Here is a 16,585-nt window from a genome sequence, read left to right as displayed (position 1 = left end):
TTTGATGATGGCTCGTACACAACCAATTAAGAGTAACGAAAACGAATAAAGCTGTGATCGTGCGATTCAACTAATCAAATGTAAGATCAAGCGCGCGAAATCTTACACAAACTGACAGATGAATGTCGTTTAACAGGCGAAGGCTGCCGACTATCCAGCCCAAAACGGCAGAGTGAGTGAAAGAGAAAGAGCTATCTGCAGTTGCAAATAGCTCTTTCTCTTTCTCGTTCCGAAACTCCGGGCTGCGTGGCGCTCAGGGCGGCGCTGTAAAACTTTACAGCCAGTACAGCAACATTTTAATTCATCTGTCACCATACAAGTTAGTGGGGTCTTCGAAACGGTCAACATTACTTACAATATCACCCTTTTGGATATGGGTGATATTGTAAGTAATATTTACTCTGTCGAAGGGCCCAATAGTTCGTCCATCCAACTAATAAAAAAAATATCATTAATAAATAAAATATTAAATGTATTATTAAACATATATTTTAGAATTTTATAGGAGGGCTGCAGCCCGGCAGCCCATTAGGACGAGCCGCCACTGCTCTGATTTAAACTCCTCTGGATGTCTTTATTTGTGACGAACCGATTATTTTTAACAATATTTACGATCTGTCGATCGACTCGAGGACCAAATTTACGAATGCCTTGACAATTCGCACGCCGTGTGGCAGTCGGATTTTCGCCTTGCTTTAATATTAAACACAGAACCAATGCTAATATGGTAAACGGACTACTAGTCATATGTAAATCAGTCACAGGACAACCGGTCGCGCTAGATCGATCACACGTGATCACCCGTCACACTAAAACTGGTCACGAGAAAACTGGTCACACCCTAAAATTGGTCAACCAGTTTTCTCGTGACCGATTTTAGAGTGTGACCAGTTTTAGTGTGACGGGTGATCCCGTGTGACCGATCTAGAGCGACCGGTTGTCCTGTGACCGGTTCACATTTGACTAGTAATCACCGAACCGCTAATATTTTGATTTTTGGCAATATATCTAATGGAATAGTGTCCAGTTTTCAATAATGCCATTACACTATTAATTTAAACACTTGAAATTACTTACAATTACAATTAGAAATGTTTCCAATATACAGAATATTACAAATATATCCTTTTATCTTCAAAAATCACTCTTTTTCTCCAAAAGAACACACAACTACGCTCACCGAGTTTCGGAGTCAAACTGACTTTTTACACTTGTTCGAGTTTTTGAAATTTTGTGTAAACACTACAATCGCAATTCTTCTGGAGATAAAAGAAACGGATTCTCCGAAGGGTTTACAAAAAAAACCAACCCGAAAAGTTCTTACGCGAGGGGCGCAGGTATAAAAATGCAGTCAACGTACTGGTGTTCATAATTCGATGTCAGGCGACTGTATGTTCAACTATCTTTCTTATTATCAATTTTTAGCTTCTACATTCCACAATTTCGAATGTAGCTATATTTCATTAATAAACTTGAGTGCTTTTTAATAAATCAACCGATATTTTACCGAGTGTATTTTAAAATGACGTTACGGACTTGTATGTCTAGTCGATAATAATAAAAATCTCGTAAAAAAAAAGCATTTGCCGAGCAATATTCGAGCAGTTTTCTGTACGGCAATTTTCTTGTGCGACGAATTTTCGTGCGACAGGAAATCCACGCGCGCGATTTTCGTAGCGGCGGTTATCCTGGTAGCGATTCACACTTGGGATGTAATCACCGAACCGAATTTGGTTTATTTACAGGTCTAAATATATAGGTATTTATGGATTAATTAATTCATTAATTAATAGTTAATTTCGTGTTCAAATTCAGCGATTTATGTAATAAAAAATGAGGTAATGTTTGTAATTGGCTAGGAAGGCGCATTGGGTTTTCCTGTTAGGCATTCCAGGTATATATCTATGTAAAAATAAAAATAAACAAAACATCGATGGTATGGTGTTTCTCATGGTTCTCTCGATGGATTGAATTTTCGAGTGCCAGATGTTCCGTGATCGATATTTTAGTGACGTATGACGTATTGGTTCGGTGATTACTAGTCAAATGTGAACTGGTTACAGGACAACCGGTCGCTCTAGATCGGTCACACGTGATCACCCGTCACACTAAAACTGGTCACACCCAAAAATTAAAAATTGGTCGAATTTTTGGGTGTGACCAATTTTAGCGTGACGGGTAATCACGTGTGACCAATTTAGAGCGTCCGGTTGTCCTGTGACTGGTTCACATATGACTAGTAGTCCGTTTACCGTTTTTCATGGTTCTCCCGATGTATTGAATTTTCAAGTGCCAGATGTTCCGTGATCGAGATTTTAGTAACGTATGACCATAGAAGTAGAATGCATAGAATGGTCATTGTTAAGAGGGCTGGAGTCCATACAAACGTATTACACTTCTCCCTTCCTCAATTATGGCACTAGCGATTTTTAATATGCTATGGATATCCACCATTGGCATGCATCTGTGCTTTTATTTTTTTGATTAGTTATTTTTTATAGGAGCTAGGAGCCACCAAACATCTATAAAATCGCCTCTTTTTTACACCCACGAAAAGAGTCCAGCGTGCTTATTTAACGGCCAATTTTAAAAAAATACGCGCACGGTTGCATAGAAAATATCTTTCTCATACCGATGATCAAGTTTTTTTAAAAATTGGTCCAGTTTCGGAGGAGAAAATTGGAGAATACGAAACCTCGATTTTGTGGATTTAAAATACGTATTATCTGGTCGAAGCGCAACTGTCGCATTCACTCAATATATATATCGAAGAAAGGAACGGCAACAAAATTAAGGTTTCGGGTGTACAGCCCTCTTAACCTTTCCCTTACGGTGCTAAAAAATTACGCGTGCAGCGGTGATGTCGACTCAGTCGTTCTAGAAATTCGTGATTTTAAAGTCTGATAAATATGAATATTTAACCATTTTTCCTTCTATTCATGACTATAGTAATAGTCCGTATCTATATAAATTAATATATATGTATCAATATTGGTAATATACTGCTAAAAACGATCTAAAAAGCATGAAATTGAAGACGCGTGAACGACAATCCCAGAAGGCCGCCCATCTCCAAGTGAGGACGAACACTAGGCCCCCACTCCGCGACTCGCTGATCAGAAATCACGCCACATCCGCCAGAATTACGCGATGATTCAAAACCTATGCGTAAAAATATATTCAATTTTTTCATCAAATAAAATAAAATATGTTTATATGTACTTTTCATGTATTTATTTTCACAATAATAATTTTAATACACAAATACATAAATTTATAAAAAAAAAAATGAGAAGTAAACGTAAATAAAAAAAATACAATATTGGGCATAGCTAATTCCAAACTAAGTTCTCTAATAAATAATTTTCGTCGACTTCTGTTATTCGCCTTCCATTCTGGATATTTCTGCGCCCATAGCAAATATGCATTTAGCGCAGCTATATCCAGCATCTCCATAAAAACATTTTATCGCCGGTATCTACTGCACCTTTTGTTTTATTATAAAACATTATTATTTCCGGCTTCTTTTCTTCATGACTACTCACTTCACTGTCATGAAATTGAGTAGACAATAGCAAAACTGCTTTATTTTTTTTTGGCACATACGAAACTAATGTCTTGGTTGATGTAAAACCAAACAAGCTACTGTGTAAAAGTCTATGTTTCGATGGTAAAAATTCTTTAGGAATTTCCCGTTTATTTTTACGTAGGGTACCAGTTAGAGTTAGCCCTTTATCTAAAAGGTTATCAGCTAATGCCACCGAAGTAAAAAAGTTGTCCGTTGTTACACCTCTATTGGTGCCATATTGCGGTTGAACTTAATCCATCACTACACGATTCCCTTGATTTATCTCTCGGCAATTATTAACCATACCTGTATAAACCTGTATATTTAATATATATGCTGTTGAAGAGTCAGCCGATACCCACATTTTTATTCCATATCTACCGGGTTTCGACTTCATATACACGCGGAATGGGCAATTGCCTCTATAGGTAGCCAAACGTTCATCCACAGTAATGTTGCAACTTGGAGAATTATTACGTTTACATTCTTCTACAAATTTATTAAAAATTGTCCTGATAGGTTCTAATTTATCAGACGACACGTGTATTCTTTCTTGTCTGGTTTCTTTGTCGTCAAAACGAATTTGACTGAATATTGTGATGAACCTATCCCGAGACATAGATGCCGTAAAAAATGGTTGGCAAAAAGCGCTGTCATTAGTCCACAATTCATTTAAGCTTAATTTTCGGGTCCTATTTCTGCCAGACGCAAGCATTATTCCAATGAATGCAAGCAATTCTTCTGCCAATATCGGCTCGATAATTTTCGTGGATGTACGATGTAACTGACGATTCGTTTGTTCACATATTTCTCTCACCATATTTGAATTTATAAACAAAGAGAACATTTCTCTAATAGTATTTACAGTAGTGCTACCATTTATAAGTCCTGAATTTTCGGTAACAATATTGCACTCTCTACGTCTTGAGGATGATGGTGGTAATTAATTCCATTGAAATCCATGATTCGATGTATACACTTCTTCGTCTTCATTTTCACTGGCCTCTAATTCCGAATCTGTATCTTCCATATCTTCAATAAAATCTTCCGTATCAGTAAAATTATCATTTATTTCAAAATCGAGATCGCTATCATATTCCTCTTCATTCATCAAATTTCTTTCAGCCATTTTTTTCAAAAATTAAAATTGTCTTTGAAAATATAAATATAATATACAATGTAGCATAGCAAATTAAAAAAAAAAATAACATTAAATAATTATTACCGTATTTACAATATAATAATCAAGAAACACAAATAAAGTGCTGGTCCACACGGTACAAAAAAGCTCCGAAACGAAAAAAACAACACGCGCGCACCGAGAACGGGACACGACTGAAGGAAAAAACGTAATAACACACACTGCATTTGCGCATTATGCCCGATTCTTCGATAAAATATTTTTTTCTGTTGCGTCAGATAAATACGTGTATATTATAATAATTCTATCTAATACATTAATGTATTGCTGAGGAATACCCAAAATATGAACTCTGTATTTAGTATATTTAAAGAGATATTCATACAATTAGAGTAAATGTCGACTATGTTTCTATCACCGGTAAGGAAAGGTTAACATTAGTATCGTCTAAAAGCGAGCCATCGAAGAGAGAGACGGAAAGTCAGAAGAGAGACAAGAGCGAAAGAGACGAAGTTCAGCAAACAATGAATTTTTGTAGCAACATTTTTGGAGGCTGAGAGCGATTCTATGCATTCTACTTCGATGCGTTACAAACGATCGACAAGCGCCAGACAGACTGAACCACAGATTAACGACACGTGTACCTTATTCGTGCACACTGCTCGCACTTACACTAAGCGAAAGTCCCGACATACCTACCCTGTATACGTTCTGTGCTTCTGATACTTTAGTTCCGAATTTTGCCTTATTAAACTCGCCAAAAAGACCCAACTCAATTTTAATAATTGCATCTGTGCACATCGAAAGGTCATCTGATGTGCAATCTATCATTCGTGAAGTCGAGAATTGCGTTTAAAGCAGCCATCCAGTTAATCTGTGGTTCAGTCTATCTGACGCTTGTCGATCGTTTGCACCAAACCCAACCCATTCTACTTCTATGCGTATGACGTATCACTTTGAGCGGAACAGTGTTGCCAGTTGCCAGTGTTGTCGTAGCCATAACCGTAATGTCAAAGTGACGTACGTGTGACGTTTACAAGTAGGAATCGATTAGAGAAGGGGAAATTGAAACCTGTCGTTTCGTTTGTTAGTCAATCGCTTTGTCGCCTGTCGTGTCGTCGTCGTACTGACGGCCGATATCGACTCGGAACAATCGAAAGAATCGAAAGATGTCCGTCAACCCAGACTTGGTCCGCGAACGCAGCAAATGCTCGTTCCAACCTCTCGAGCTGACCCACATGCTGGACGGTGGCGAGGCCAAAACACTCGAGAGAAAGAACACAGGTCAACCTTTTCTCTCTTTATGAAAATTAGTCAATAGTCAATATTCAACATACGACTGTAATTACACTTTGTACCTTACATATTATAATTTGTACGACGATTAATAGGTGTTTCTGTCCAAGGACGACCACTATACATTGCGTCTATCTGTTTTAATTACAACAGTTTTTTAAGTGATGCACTCACAGCCGCCGACAGAAAATCCAGGCTCTGGTGTAGAATCGTAACTACGGGCTATTTTTCATTACCCTTTTACCCTTGCGTAATACAATTCTACTGTTGTTTATTAGTGAAAGTTGGTTTTTTTTTTATTAATTATTAGTTTTTGGAATAAAAATTCGCCATAATTTAAATTTTATAAAATTTGACCCGGGCTGTTAGTATCAACTGGTACCCCCTTTTCGTCAGGCCTGGATGCACATGTGAACTTTATGAATAGTTGAAAGCATATTTGCTGCTAGCTAGATACGGATTCGCTTTTCCACTGAAATATTTGTTGTACATATTTTGAAGCCAATTAAAGTGATTCGGGCTTCGAAATGTTGGGCGTGTAGCTGATTATTTATTGAAAAGAAAAACAAGTTGAATTGTAAGATAAGCGAATGCAACATACATATGTAGTTATTACTCATATTTATTTATACATATGATATTAAATGTGTGATAATTTGAAATTATGCAGAAGATGCGTTTTTGTCAGATCCAAATTTCAAAGACGCCATACCGACAGAATATTTAAGTCACAAAGAGAAATATGAAGAGGCTGTTCGAAAGGCATGTTATCTGTTTAAAAGGTTTCAAGAGTACACCGAGGAGCATGGTGGCGGTGGAATGAAACAATTTGCGTAAGAATTAACTCTAATAATTCATTTTATTAATGTATTCAAATCATAATAAATTATAATTGTATCCCATTACAATTGGACAACAGCTCTTTAGCTATAACCAAAATTTGGTCCCACTGATTACTTATATAAAAAAAACTCTTTTTTTTTTTAACTACAGACTCGGTTGATTTTGGGTAAATACTTCACAATATTATAAAATGGGAAAATTGTCACGTTTTTTATTTAAATATTTGGAAAACTGAGCAAACGAAAAAGTTCCATATACTTGTGATCAGTGACGGAATTTATAGATGTTTTGGTTCTAATTGAGAAATATAAGAATGTGAAAATTTTAGTTTCATTTATTATTGCGTGTTCAATTGTTTTCATTTAAAATATTTTAGATATTACATTTTGATTATTTCTACATGTATATGTGTATGTATGTACATATTTCATCATAAATGAAACGCTTCAATACCGAATGATACAATATTTATTTTTCTTTTGAAGTGAAATACTCGGTGGGAAATTAGGTTCCGCAATATTGAAAGACGGTTCGCCGATAACTCTTCATTATGTTATGTTCATACCAGCTATTATGGGACAGGGCACTCCTGAACAGCAAGCTGAATGGATATCCAGAGCTTGGAATTGTAATATCATAGGAACTTACGCTCAGGTATTATTTTTTTTTAATAATTTTTGCACATTTTCATTTTTGTAATGAAGATAAATTCAAACTTTGAACTTTTTATAGTACTTTGATTTTTGGACATGTCGATAATAATGATTTTTACATCTGATATGATGTTTTTCATTGTACATATAATATCTTATCAGTTAATTAAAAAAATATTATTTGTAATTTTTGAACGTTTGGTTTATTTTGATAGATTTTCATTTTTTAAAGATAACAAATAGAAAAAACATGATCGAATTTTTTTTCTTAGACTGAACTTGGTCATGGAACATTCATCAGAGGGTTAGAAACAGTTGCAGTGTATGATGAGAAAACTCAAGAGTTCGTACTTAACAGTCCCACTCTTACAGCCTACAAATGGTGGCCTGGTGGTTGTAAGTACAAATGGTGATCAGATAAATGCACTCTCGAAATATCCAATATTTCAAAGATGCTCCAGAAGAACTAACGCAATAGAATTCCATAAAAAAGCGTCAAGGGGCACTTGTATGTTATCCACAGCATTTGTGGAATTTTATTACGTAAATTCATCTTAAGCGCCTTTGAAAACTAGGATTTCTCGAAACTGCGCCACTATGTAGTGCATTATTCCGGGAACCGAATACAAATATGTAAAAACAAATCGTTTCTGTGAAAAATGAGTAGTATTAAAAAAAAAAAATTATTTACAGTGGGTCATTCGGCAAATTATGCTGTTGTTGTCGCTCAAATGTATACGAAAGGAAAATGCCATGGAATTCAACCATTCATTGTTCAATTAAGAGATGAAGAAACACACATGCCTATGCCAGGAATTAAAATTGGAGAAATTGGTTCGAAAATGGGATTGAATTCCACCAACAATGGCTTCTTGGGTTTTGAGAATGTACGAATTCCAAGAATGCATATGCTCATGAAAAATGCACAAGTACTGGAAGTAAGTGCCACGAGAACTACATATAATTGTTTTTGCATAAGTAATATTTTTAAAATTTCTTTTTTATTTTTTAACTGTAGAATGGAACGTTTATAAAAGCTCCAAATTCCAAATTGACCTATGGCACAATGATGTTCGTTCGTGTTGTGTTGATCCAAGAGATGGTCAACTATTTGTCGAAGGCGGTCACCATTGCGACCAGATATTCGGCAGTCAGGCATCAATCACAACCAAAGCCAAAGTAATCTATTATCTTCGTTATTATCTAATTATTTTTTCTTATCTTAAAAACAATTTTATATTCGACTATTTATCGTTGTCAGTGAACCTGAACCGCAAATTTTGGACTATGTCACGCAGCAATATAAATTGATTCCAAACATAGCTACTTGTTTCGCTTTTAATTTTACTGCAGAATGGCTATGGGAATATTACAATATCGTATCTTCAGAACTTGAAGCTGGCGAACTAGACAGATTGCCAGAGGTATGTTGAATCAACACTTCATTCACAAGTTGTTATTTGTCAAAAATAAAAGTTTGTTATTTTTAGCTGCATGCTATAGCTTGTTGCTTAAAAGCCGTGTGCACTGCAGATGCCTCAGCGGCTGTAGAAACATGTAGACTATCTTGTGGAGGGCATGGCTATATGACATCTAGTAATTTGCCAAATACATATTCTTTGACGACAGCTGCGTGTACTTATGAAGGAGAAAATACTGTACTTCTGTTACAAACCGCTAGGTAACTAGGACAATTGCTATGTCGCAACGTAAAGTCAGTGTATTGTGCAAATCCATATGTTACTATTTGTAGATATTTGATTAAATCGTGGGAGCAGGCATTAAATGGTGCACCGTTGACACCAACTGTAAGTTATCTAGGAAAATATGCCAAAAATGAGAAATATGTTTGGAAATCAACCATTGAAGGCATTTTGAGAGGATTCCAGGAAATTGCTGCCAAGTATGATACTTCATTCATATAAATCATATAATATTTATAGATGTTAGATTTGACTACTGATTTACGTTAAATTTGTAGAAAAATAGCACTATGTGCTAGCAATATTGCTGCTCATTTAAAGAACGGAATGAGCAATGAAGATGCTTGGAACATAACTTCTGTTCAGTTAGTTGCTGCTGCTGAGGTAATTTCATGTTTAAGAATTTAATATATTTTTTATAGCTCTTGCTACATATTTATAAAAATGATTTAATTTTCAAAATAAATACATCTCTAGGTACACTGCAGATGCTTTATAATTGATAAATTCAATGAACGAATGCAAGTTAAAGCAGCAAATCTTTCGCCAAATTTAAGGAAGGTGCTTTTGTTATTGTTGGATCTTTATGTGGTATATTGGACGCTTAAATGTTCTGGAGACTTTTTGAGGGTAATATCCTGTGCTATTACAGTTGAATATAAAATAATATAATCATAAATACTAAATTGTTAAAATTTTAGTTCACCAATATCACTGGAAAACATTTGGATGAATTGCAAGAACGTTTAGAGGTAACTCTAACTAAATTGCGACCAGAAGCAGTTGGCATTGTAGATGGTTTTGATATAAGAGACGAGGTGATTTTTTGGTACATATATTCAACCGTTCCTTTGATGATGTTGTGATTTTTACGTATTTGTAATATTTTAGATTCTCGCTTCACCGTTGGGAGCATTTGATGGCCGTGTTTATGAAAGACTTATGGAGGAGGCGATGAAGAGTCCACTGAATGCTGAACCTGTTAATAAATCATTCCACTTATACTTAAAACCATTAATGAGATCGCAATTATAATTAAAATTGTATTGATTCATCACAAATGGCTAAAAAATTCTTAAATAATAAATGATATTTTGTATTTTTATATACCTTAGCTTAGACAATGAGAAATAATTTGTAACGTTCTTAGAACAAATTAAGTATTTTATATATATGCAATGATTAGATAATTATTTTATGTATGTATACAGACTTATTTTTAAAATGGTTTATGAGATTTTGTTATTATATCTATATACATATGTTATTTTTTATTCGATATAAATTTGAGATTATTGATGTTAAGAGATTATATTGAAATATAAATTATACAAAAACTATCGTTGGATGTTTTTTTAAAGCAATCTACACAAATAATTTACAGGAAAATTTTTACAAATATGTTTTTTAATGGAATAAACTTAAAAAATAAATTCCACTGGCAAGTATTCTGAATGTCGTGTGATTACACGTGAGTGAAAGGGTTCAAATAAACATTCGATAGTGCTTGTCATTCAAAATCTATTTTACAGCTGTTTTTATTTGTTGAAATCAAAATGTTTATCAGCACAATTTTTTTAGGGTGAAATTAATGAAAGCTTGGTGGTGTAAAGAGTTTTATTTACAGAATCGGCAATTACATTAAATTCTATTCTATTCTACAGCGTTTTTAATGGTTGTTTTATGATTAAAAACATCTAAATTACAATATAATGTTGTTTCAGACACACTGAGCAGACATTTTCTATTTTTAGTGTTTGTCTAATAAGTCTGAAATGGTGTAAGTCATGATGGTATATGGACAAATGTAATGGCATAAAAACAAGATTTGAGTTTTAAAATTTTATATATGTATATTATATAATTGTTAAACAAAAATCAGGTGTGACTTCAAAAATTATTCTATATATGTATTTGATTCTTAAATTTAATAAATGGACGAAACAGACATACATCGAATTTTACTCACCATACACAACTCAAGGATAGTTCTATTACAATAAAAATATGTTTCATTGGAATCACACTTGAATATTTTTATTAGAAAAAGTTCAGTAACTGTGCTCATCTATAAGAAAAACAGATTTTAAAGACTAATCGAATCAAATAATATCGGTTCATTCATACAGATGAAATTTTACAATAAAAAAAGATTATTTATTCATTTTCATCATGCAGTTTCGAAACCTAAGTTGTATATATTTCTAAGTTGTATTTTGAAATATACTATGAAACACAATATTTAATCAAATATATACATATATATATATATATATATATATATATATATATATATATATATATATATATATATATATATATATATATATATATATATATATATTTAAATATATATCTATATACCCCACAATATTTTTGGGAATGTGCGTAGAATGTATAGTTGGTAATTTTTCATTATAAGGCCAAAACAATTTGAATAAATGTTTACTTAGTTTGATAAATATCTGCTGGAATGTATAGCTAAAATTTTACTGTAGATGCATACTTACGCATACATACATATATAATTCGTATGTTTTGAAAATGGTGCAAGGACAATTAATAAATGGTAAACTCAGTTCAACCCAAAGTCGAATTTTCTTACAATCACAATAAATAAAACAGAGTAATAAAAGTAATTAATGGCGAAATAAATACTTAATAAATATTTCATTTAAGTCAATTAAGAATTTTTTTAGTATAATGTGAAATAATACATACATATATGTATGTACGTATGTAAAATTATAAACGGTACTGAAATGTGTTATGTCACTTTTCAAATAATGGACCAATGATATGAAGCGACATCTATTTTTCATGTTAACCATATTACATATATATGTCATATTTGATTCAAATGTACAAATACATTCGAATGACTTGTTTGGTATTTAGCCATTTCAAAGTGTTATTGGTTTGAAATATACTATTTATGCTAGTAAAAGTGACTGCTACAATTGGAAATGGAAAACCCGCACCATTACCAAAATAAACGGTTAATATATTCATTTGTAAATATGTTTTGCATGTATGTACATTTATGTATATTGCATTTGAATTGAAGGAAGAATACCTATCATAATGTCAGTACTGTGGTTTAAATATTATTTTAATTACATAACAGTTAACTTAATAATTAAACTTACTCATTTTTCAATAAATAACTCATAAAAGTGATAATTCATAAAAGATTTTGAAGTTGTAAAATTATATAATGTATATTGTATATATAAAAAAATAATAAAAATAAAGATGTGATGTCAAACGTCAAGAGCTATTGCTTTATAAAATTAGAATATTGTTTTCTAATTGGTCATGTGAAAATAAATGAATATGAAAAGAAAAATACCCTTTCAAGCTCTTCATCCTAAAGAAATTAGTTATTGTTGCAACGCAATTGATAAGTAGATGCATCACCCACGATGCAACGATCGGAGCCCACTGTTATATTAACATTATTTATAGATAGAGTCTTAAAATTCACATTTCTCTGTATTAACATGATATAAAAAGATGGCACATGGACACATTTTCTTTTTATTTGTATCTTTGGTTCTTGCGATTCATTTCGCTTAATGAAAAGTTCAAGAGTTCAATTCGTCGAATATATTTTTCATTGTTTTTTTTTTTGTACAGCCTCAATAGCAAAATGGTTGATTTGAGATTTAAAAGTGTCCTGATGATAATGCGAAGTCATCTCAGGCGTAGAATTCGCGATTGTTATGTCCGCCTTTGGCATATGAATTGGCCGTCGGTGAACGTTTTGGCTCGTCTAAGGCGTACGAACCTTCGTCTTTCTTGCGCATACGGTATACAATGAACATTACTACCAGAATTGCACACAGCAATCCGACTACTGCACCACCTATTACCGCTGCAAATTAAAAAAAAATCCATTAATCATACTGCATACATTTCTTACACATATGTTTCATTGTAAGATTTCAATTTTGTACCTGCTAATATGCCGGGCTGGGCAAAGAAGCTGGTCGCCCGGTCTTCTTGTTTCGTATTCATGATGGACACTTCGTTGGTGTCTTCTCGGGGTATATTGCCTTCGGGCCGCTCACCGGCCGCGGTGCCCGCGTCTCTGTCGCCGCCCGCGGCCGAACCTATCTCACCACCGACACCGTTTCGGTCAGGTTCCTTGGCTACTGGTGGCGGGCCACGTAATGGAGGACTGGCTTTACCTACAACATTTATTTCAATTACAAAATACGGAATTACTACAAATTATAATTATTATTTGATAACAACTTCCCATTGGGAGTGTTGATAAGGTATTATTTTAGTCATGCAAAGATGAGTAATGAGTGGTAGCGTTGGTAATAGGCATTCATATTGTTAAAAGGATAAGGAACTATTATAGAAATTTATGTTAAGAAACCGGTTATGAAAATTATGTGTTAATTTGTATATGTATGTATAATGTTTGAAATGGTACTAATACAAATTCAAATAAAAAGAAGAAGCTCATAATTTTAATTCATGCTAACGGAAAAAAAATAAAGCTAGTATTGGAAAGTTGCATAATTATAAACATGCTGAAAATTTTGTTGAATTCTGGTTGATGATTATGAATTTAAACAAAGAAAATTACGAGACATGAGTATTAATTAACTTTCAATTATCAAAAGAAATTAATCATACATTAAATACAGCATGAATGAAAGGTATATAAAAAAAAAATAATTTGAAACTAGTAAAGCTAATAAAAAAATTATACTATGCGCAGTTAACTTACAAGATTTCCTTCAGTTTGTATTAAATCAGAACAATATTATTATAATAATTTAAAATTGTTAACCTATGCATGTACATACATATGTACATAAAACGAATAATTTTAAAGCGGAGGTGACCCAAGACACCGACGACTGCATATATTTTAATGTCATCATGGATAGTATTTCTATTTCACAAAGGAAGTCAAGAATTCAAATTAATGAATCTTGTTTTACTATTTTTAAACACCAAATATCTTCACCTAACCATTAGTTAATTATGGAATTTAATTGTATGTGAATATTTAAGTTTGAATGCCCATGTTTGATACATGCATAATATGTACACATATAAAACAAATCTTGATGTGGTCAGCTTATTAATAGGAATCGTTAGTAAGGTTTCAAATCATTCTGGGAAAAATAAAAATGTCACAAGACTTAAATATTGATCATCATTACGATCAAATAATCAACATACTAATATATAATTTGAAATAAAAGCATATTTTTGCTATTATAAAAAAACATACTTAATCTTAATCAAAGTCATGTTTTGAGTTTTGATAGATTGGTTAATCAAACAGTTTTTCACTTTCACTTTTGGTGATTATAAGTATTTTTTTTATAGCACGTAAGTAAATAAATAAATAAATAATAAAACAAAAATAAAAACGGTTGCGCATGTAGCCACTACTCACTATGAGTGATATGTATGTCAGGTAGTTTAATATGAGTGGTGGTTGTGGTTGTCGTGGTGGTATCGACGGCGATGGATGAGGTTGGGGCGTAGTCCTCATCATCAGGGAGCTCCGGTGTGGATTGGGTCGAGGTTGAGCGGTGTTTGAACGTAATTAAAGGCCCAGCACCTGAGCCTCCACGTGCGTCCTCGTCGTCGGGCCCCCAGCCGGAGCCCGAGCTCTCCAGATCCGAGGTTACCTCTCCGCGCCCACCAGAGCCTTCAATGCCTTCATCGTCGATGAAGATGTCCTTATTAGATGAGCTTGCTGCCCAATCGTCGTTCCTATTATCGACTTTTCCACTCTGAAACACATGAAAACACACTAACTAAATTATTCATATAAAATATAAATACATGTATCATCAACAAACACACAACCAAAATGATGTGGATAGAATTATAAATATCATACGTATGTATCTAAATAGATCTGCCATGTATATTTAAAAGGAATTTCAAAATTAACGCACATGATACGGTATGAATAATTCACACACTCATTATTCATATATTGAATTTATTATTTAATTTCTTTCAAAAAAAAAAAACAAGATTTTTGTTGTAATGTTATTTATTATAAACAAATTTTTATTTTTTGAACTATGTATGTATGTTTTTAGTGGAAAGCTGAAATGGGAATTATGTATATATTATATTTAATATAAAAAATATATAGAACAAATGAATTATACACATTAGATGGAATTTAAATATGTAATATAAGACACACACACACAGTAATAAAATTAATAGTTGTAATAATATTATCTAATACATATATAATTTCGAAAAAGACTTAGTATGTATGTTTGTTTGTTTGGTTCGTAGAATCCGTGACGTTCAATTTAATAAAAAAACAAATGAATATTCAAATAAATTGAAATAAAATAAGACTATTCAAAAAAATGTAATAAAATGTTTAGTCTTAGATTAGCCATGTATAAGCGGTTTATATTACAAATACCGAGCGAAGCTGGGTAAAAACACTAGTATATTATATAATACATATATTAATTACAACATATGGGTAACGTCGAATAAGCGTAAATAAAAGAACACGTGACTGCGCATAGGTAGTCTAAAATCCTATTTTTCTTAAGTAGGTCAAGGATGTCATAATGAAGTAAAACTGCAATTCACCACAAATAAAATTTTTCACACAAATTTTGGCTATGAAAACATCTAGACCTGAATTTCCAAAAAAAAAGACAAAGGCTTAAAGAGTACAAGAAGAAAAAGTTGGTGACACGAAAAAGGCATCCCCAAAACACAAAGAAAATTTAATTAATCGAGAACACTGGCTGCGATAAATAGTAAGGGGGTAAGAGGGAGGGAGGGATAGTTTAATTTGACCCGCAGGGATATCAACACGTAGGTCGCAAAAAGTAAACCGTTTACGCATATTATATGCGTGCGAAAAAAAAGAGGGATGAGAGAGGGTTTTACCTTGTCAGGAGAGGGTAACACGTAAGGGGTTCTGGGGGTCGAAAGGTGTTCGTGGTATGCGAGTCGAGAGGAGTAGTTCCGTGTTGGGTGCACCAGGTGTCTGATGTCCGGAGTCCGGTTGGGGTAGTATCGAGAGGCGTGCGTAGGCGTAGGCGAACGTCACCGTTGCGGGATCAACAAAGATGCTGCATTGCGAGGGTCGGATGGGGTGGAAGTGGGAGGGGAGGGGAGGGGAGGGGAAGGGAGGGAGGGGGCGGATGAGGTTGTGATCAATACGGAGGCCGTGGCTCGGAGCTGCCATCTGGCATCGCGACCAACAACCTCTATGTGGCCTGGCGCAGCCGCCCAGAGGGCGCTCCGCCCCCTACCTACCCTACTCCACACTACACTCCACATTTGTACGACCTTTCTGCCTTGCTATTTGCCTCTACTTGCTAACTATATTCAAGTTTAAATTCAAAAATAT

At 33.8% G+C, this 16,585-nt stretch overlaps 2 protein-coding genes across 3 annotated transcripts in view; one reads left to right on the top strand and one right to left on the bottom strand.

Moving 5' to 3' along the window:
* The first annotated feature begins 5,692 nt into the window (after positions 1 to 5,692).
* LOC143917597 (acyl-coenzyme A oxidase 1-like) lies at positions 5,693 to 10,546 on the top strand. The gene is made up of 13 exons (XM_077439195.1): positions 5,693 to 5,993; positions 6,676 to 6,838; positions 7,334 to 7,502; positions 7,774 to 7,897; positions 8,195 to 8,439; positions 8,520 to 8,680; positions 8,763 to 8,925; positions 8,992 to 9,182; positions 9,255 to 9,404; positions 9,483 to 9,588; positions 9,682 to 9,834; positions 9,906 to 10,022; positions 10,096 to 10,546. Exons 1-13 carry the CDS (start codon positions 5,879 to 5,881, stop codon positions 10,237 to 10,239), a joined length of 2,001 nt encoding a protein of 666 aa, XP_077295321.1. The 5' UTR covers positions 5,693 to 5,878; the 3' UTR covers positions 10,240 to 10,546.
* A 1,972-nt stretch (positions 10,547 to 12,518) lies between these two features.
* The window catches only part of Sdc (Syndecan), a 211,328-nt gene continuing 207,261 nt past the window's right edge, over positions 12,519 to 16,585 (bottom strand). Inside the window, exons 2-4 of one of the 2 annotated variants that reach the window (XM_077431555.1) lie at positions 14,633 to 14,975; positions 13,164 to 13,397; positions 12,519 to 13,081 (exon numbers count right to left, since the gene is read on the bottom strand). In XM_077431555.1, coding sequence (XP_077287681.1) covers positions 12,906 to 13,081; positions 13,164 to 13,397; positions 14,633 to 14,975 — 753 coding nt within the window. In that variant the 3' untranslated portion in view covers positions 12,519 to 12,905. The remainder of the gene's footprint in view (positions 13,082 to 13,163; positions 13,398 to 14,632; positions 14,976 to 16,585) is intronic. The other variant, XM_077431563.1, reaches the window with a different exon arrangement.

This window comes from Arctopsyche grandis, chromosome 1, assembly GCF_051622035.1.
Source record: "Arctopsyche grandis isolate Sample6627 chromosome 1, ASM5162203v2, whole genome shotgun sequence".
NCBI classification, from domain to species: Eukaryota; Metazoa; Arthropoda; class Insecta; order Trichoptera; family Hydropsychidae; genus Arctopsyche; species Arctopsyche grandis.
Note: the sequence above shows the minus strand (reverse complement) of the source record. Positions and strands in the feature narration are given on the sequence as shown.

Coding starts and splice junctions, on each gene's coding strand:
- LOC143917597 (XM_077439195.1), top strand. CDS start 5,879: ATGTCCGTCAACCCAGACTTGGTCCGCGAACGCAGCAAATGCTCGTTC. Junction 6,839..7,333: donor GGTGGAATGAAACAATTTGC/GTAAGAATTAAC, acceptor TTTCTTTTGAAG/TGAAATACTCGGTGGGAAAT. Junction 9,589..9,681: donor AGTTAGTTGCTGCTGCTGAG/GTAATTTCATGT, acceptor ATACATCTCTAG/GTACACTGCAGATGCTTTAT.